General features: G+C 40.7%; 1 protein-coding gene across 2 annotated transcripts in view; it reads left to right on the top strand.

Annotated features, from left to right (window-relative positions):
• The first annotated feature begins 1,792 nt into the window (after positions 1 to 1,792).
• Positions 1,793 to 5,364, top strand: part of LOC119275033 (F-box protein At5g49610-like) — a 4,718-nt gene continuing 1,146 nt past the window's right edge. Inside the window, exon 1 of one of the 2 annotated variants that reach the window (XR_005135423.1) lies at positions 1,793 to 3,134. Coding sequence is in view for 1 of the 2 variants with exons in the window: in XM_037555804.1 (XP_037411701.1) it covers positions 1,964 to 3,070 (1,107 nt within the window). In the remaining variant the exon portion in view is untranslated. Of the gene's footprint in view, positions 3,271 to 5,364 lie in introns of those variants that run through there. The other variant, XM_037555804.1, reaches the window with a different exon arrangement.

Here is a 5,364-nt window from a genome sequence, read left to right as displayed (position 1 = left end):
ACTTTCTAGAAGGTTCCTGAACCGGTTTTTTCTTTCCTTTTTTTCGTTTTCCCCTTCTTTTTTCTGTCTTTTTTTCTTTCTTCTTGCTCCTTTCTTTTTCATATTTTTCCATTTTATTTTTACAAAATGTTTAGAATTTTCTTTTTATTTCTTTTTCATTTATTTTTCTTTTCTTCTCTTTTTTTCAAAAAATATCAAAAATTTTAAGTTTTGTTTGTGTTTCAAAAAAAATGTTCAGTTTTTGAAAAAATGTTCTCAAAATACAAAAAATGTTCTTGATACACAAAAAAGTTCAAAACTTTCGAAATTCAGAAAATGTACTAGATTTTAATTTTTTGTTCACATATTCAAAAAATGTCCGCTCTTCCAAATTTGTTCGGGATTTTTCAAATTTGTTCTCTGGTTTTGGGAACCTTCTAGAAGGTTCCTGAACCGTTTTTTATTTTCATTCCTTTTCTTTTTCTTTATTCTGTTTCCTTTTTCTTTTCATTTTTTGTTTATTGTTTCTTTTCTTTTTCCTTTTTCAAAAATGTTCTCTTTTTCAAAATATGTTCATATTTCCAAAAAATGTTCGATTTTCAAAGTTTTGTTTGTGTTTTGTTCCGGAGTTTCAGAAAATTGTTTCCGATTTCAAGAAAAATTCACATATTCAAAAAATGTTCACTTTTTAAAATATTGTTCGCGTTTTGAAATTTTGTTCGGGAGTTTTAAAACTGTTCATTTTTGAAATTTTGTTCGGAATTTCAAAATGTGTTCCCGTATTCAAATTTTGTTCATTGATCCAAAAAATGTTCGTGCTTTTGAATTTTGTTCGGAGTTTCAAAAAATATTCCTGTTTTCATTATTTTTGTTCACAAATTTCAAAAAATGTTCAAGCGGTTCAAAACATGTTCCCATTTTAAATAAATTGTTCGCAAATTTAAAAAAATGTGCATAGTTTCATTTTTGAGTTTTGAAATTGTTCAGTTTCAAATTTTTGTTCACAAGTTTCAAAAAATGTTCGAGTGGTTCAAAACATGTCCCCGTTTTGAAAAATTATTTGGAACTTAAAAATTGTTTATAATTTTTTATTAAATGTTGATGTTTCCATTTTTTAGGAGATTCAGAATAATGTTCGCTTTACGTTCCCCAAAAAAAAACTTTGCTTTTCCAAATTTTGTTTTGGAATTACAAAATATGTTCCCATTTCAGAAAACTGTTCATGATTTTCAACAAATATTTTTTAGCATTTATGATTTTAGCTGCTTTGAAAAATTGCTTTTATAATTTCTTAAATTCTTCGAATCTGCGCTAGAGTTCGGTTCTTAATGGTTGGTGTTGCGAAGTAATCACGAATGGTCACTAGTTCAGTTGGTTATATCATCTTCTCTCCAGGACAGAATACAGGGTTCGATTCCCTGTGAGCGCACTCCTTTTCTTTTTCTTTTTGAGCCAGTCGCTACTGTGGACAAAAAAGGCCCAGAAAGCCCACGAACTAAGACGCTCTGTGCGAAGCCCCAGCTTTTTGACGCAAAGAGCGTCATATAGGCAGTCCCCCCGAACACGCCCTTAGTGCAACCATTGCATCCCTCAACGTGTCGCGGCTACTGCTGCTCTGGGCCGGGTTGCTCTCCTCGCCAAGAGGTTTTCCTTTTTTTTTTGGAGCTGGGCCAAGACTTTTCCTTTTTTTTTTGAGCTGGGCCAAGAGCTTTTCCTATTTTTGCGAGAACTCACGCTTGCTACAAAACTGGGCCAAGCCCAAATGCAGCCGTACTATTGTCTCCGCGAGAGAGACAGAGAGGAAAACCTACTACACTCACTCCGCCGCCGTCACTGCCACAACTCCACCCCAACTCCGCGCGCGCGAGAGAGGATCGAGAGCTACCGCCCGGATCCGGCGTCCGCAGCCGGATCGCCGCCTCTCCTCCCGGCTGAGGTCGCCACCACTCGTCTGAGGCGGATCGGGAACTCCCAGCCCGCGACCATGGCGGAGGCTGCAGGGCCGACGCCTCTCCACGGCCTCCCGGACGAGATCTCCATCTGGGAGATCCTCGTCCGCCTGCCCCCCAAGCCCCTCCTCCGCTGCCGCGCCGTCTGCCGCGCCTGGCGCCGCGCCACCTCCGCCCGCGACTTCCTCCTCGCCCACCACGCCCGCCAGCCCTCCCTCCCCCTCCTCTTCGTCGACAGCGACGACCAATCCTCCATAGACATCATCACATGCGACCAACGCGCAGCCGACAAGCTCCACTCCGTCGCCCGACTTGATGCCCCCTCCGGCATCTCTCTCAGGGCATGCTGTGACGGCCTCCTCCTCTTACGCACCTGGAATAATGGTGTCCCATCTCTCTCCATCTGCAACCCGGTCACTCGTCAATATGCTCCCCTCCACCGGCTTGATGACTTCAGGCTCTTGGGGATGTACCCGCACAGCCCTACCGGCCAGTACCGATTATTGTTGTACCTGGCCCGGAGGTTCGAGGGCGATCCTCAAAGAGGTTCCTACGTCTTCACATTGGGCTCCGACCAGCAGCCGAGGCACATAGCAGGCCCTGATGCCAAGGAACTCTTGTATTTCCGCGGATCTACCCTTTTCCGTGGTAGCCTGCATTGGCACACAGACGGGCTGATAATGGTATTTGACACCACCACCGAGTCGTTCCGTCAGATGCACTCTCCAATTGTTTCTGACCATCACAATGGCGACCTGTTTGAGATGAGTGATATGCTTGGCATGTTCAGTCTGAATGCACAAGCTACAATTGTTGATATCTGGGTGATGCAGGACTATGAAGGTGAGGTCTGGGCCTTTAAACGCCGGGTTGAATTGCCCATCGCAGAGATCATGGTGCAATTTCAAAATTCTGGAGATTGTTGGGAGCTAATGCCCGCATCTTGTCATGGTGATGTGCTCTTGCTGGCCAAATTTGACGACGACTGGCTACTTCAGGTTGACATTGATGGCAAGTTGGTTGCTAGTCTCCACCGCAGCTTCCTCCGTCCTGCTCGACTTCGGCTCAAACAGTCTCTAGTTTCACATAACCTGTTTCTGGCACTAGAGGGTTATGTTATCAATTCTTCGCCTTTCATCTGACCGAAGGTTGTTGAGTGTGGTGGTGCTTCTTAATGCCTAGCTCTCCGTATCCACGTGAGCTGCAGTATGTATTAACTTGATCCTCTATGAGCGCACTAGCTTTCTTTTGTTGATGTATAAATTGTTATGATTAAGAAGCTCTGGCTGTTACGGTGTTACCTGTTTGCTTTATATTTCTTTGAATACCCTTTTGGGCTGAAGTGGCTGCTGTGAGTGTTGATGCTAAAATTACAAATCAATTGGATTAGGATCTGAAATGTTTTCCAATTGCTCTGACTCATGCCTCTGTTTTCATGAACTTCAAGAATGGAATTCTTTTTTCCCCTTTAGGTACTGGTCTTCTTACTTTCTTAGTACTCAATAGTCAATTACTTTCTTAGTACTCAATAGTCAATTCTAGTCAATAGTATTACCTCCGTCTCAAATTACTTGTCTTAAATTTTTCTAGATACAGATGTATCTAAAACTAAAACATGTCTAGATACATCAGGACGGAGGGAGTACTTAATACAGGACAACAAAGAATGGAGTAGCTAGCAATTGTACTTGCATCGTCTATGTTTTTATTGTCCTGTCTGTTTATTAGTGTCTTCTTTTAGAGAGATTACCCACTCCTATTCTAAATACTAAATTTTAGAAAAAATGCATGTGCTTCCTGTTCCTTTTTTTGTAACTTATGATGATTTGATGCATATTATCATCCTTATTGACCAGCAAGCAGCATCTGAACTTTTACAAGAGTTGGGAGCACTACATTAATTTCTCATTGGAATTTTCTGTTGCAACTCATTCTTGTTCATTGCATCTGGTTAGGTATTGAAACATACTGTTATAATTCTGTCTTTGTATTGCATCGTTTGGAATCATATTTTTTTTATTTCACTTTATGTGCTTTCCATTTCAAGGAAGAATCTATGTTTCTTGTTATGTTCAATGATGTGATAGAAGAGATGTTAGAATGTACAGGCTCATATCGAAAACTATGAAGTGGTTTTGGTCAGCTTTTGAAATAGTTGGCAAATGATCTGCCTCGTGTCTTTGCTTGTCTTTGAACTGAAGAATTGCCTTGATTTTTTTTTATCGAGGTTTCTTTATTGAAGATCATTCAGTGGTTTCTCTCAATATTTAGCCAATATACCACCGGTTTCCTGTTTGTAGTAGCTGGTGATGCATTTAGGGAAGATTGTCCTCTTTGTTGGGTAGCAACTCAAACCTGATTTTCAGAAGAGCTTGGAGTGTTGCTTGTCAAATTACATGATTGCATTATAGCTAACTTAGTGAAATGTTCTGTTGCAATTCATTCTTCGTGTATCCGCTGCGTCTGGTTAGGTCTTGTGAAGTTTCGTTATAATTCTGCATTTTGCTGTTTCATTGTTTGTGATCATCTCTACCATGATCTCAGATTCTCAGGTCCCAGATTGTGTTCTTGAGACAATGTAAGTGTCAGCTGTGTTCTTTTTCTCTCTATAACCACGCAAGTCCATGTTCAGTACCACTGGTAGAATGTAGATTGTCTCAAGCAGTACCTCGCTGGCTTTAGTACCATCGGCTTAGTACTTGGAAAGAAAGCTGGTAAGGTCATTGGATTTAGTAGCTGGAGCTGGACTGTGGTTGTAGCTGAAAGTAAGTTAAGAAAAGCATGTGAACAATTTGGATAAACATAGAAAAAAATTGTATGAAATTTATAGATTGAAAAGAGAAAGAAGAGAAACTAGCATTAGTTTTGTTTAGAGTGATGTTTAGCAGTACTTCCCGTGATGATCCTAGCTTAGTAGTATTTTCCGTTTCAGGTTCCCAGGTTGCCTAAAGGAAAGATAATAAGCCATGTTTGCCTTAGTGTAGATGCAGAAATCATTTTCCGATTCTCGCTGAAACTGGGAAGATGCAGAACATCCAGCACAAAATCAATAGCTGCTATGTTGACATCCAGTTCCAGATCCAGTGAAACCTCAGATAACGCGGCTAAAATTCAAATATGAAACTCTTTTTTCTAGAACAAAATATGAAACTTGTAAGACTTAAATCTGTCACCTCCACAGAAGTAGATGCAAGCCCAGCCCGTTTCCATCATGGAGGCCTCGATCCTACCTGACTTAAGCTCGAACAACCTCTAGTTTCACATGCCTTCTTTCCTGACACTAGGGTTATTTCGTGAATGCTCCTCCTTTCATCTGAATGATGTTGATTGTGCCAGTTCTTCTTAAAGGTCTAAATGTCTGTATCCTCGTGAGCTACCCTATGTGTGAATTTGATCCACTAGCTTCTTTGTTGATGCATATAAAGATATGACCAAG

This window comes from Triticum dicoccoides, chromosome 3B (genome assembly GCF_002162155.2).
Source record: "Triticum dicoccoides isolate Atlit2015 ecotype Zavitan chromosome 3B, WEW_v2.0, whole genome shotgun sequence".
Classification (NCBI taxonomy): domain Eukaryota; kingdom Viridiplantae; phylum Streptophyta; class Magnoliopsida; order Poales; family Poaceae; genus Triticum; species Triticum dicoccoides.
The sequence above is the reverse complement of the archived record's forward strand: the minus strand, read 5'-3'. Positions and strand labels throughout refer to the sequence as shown.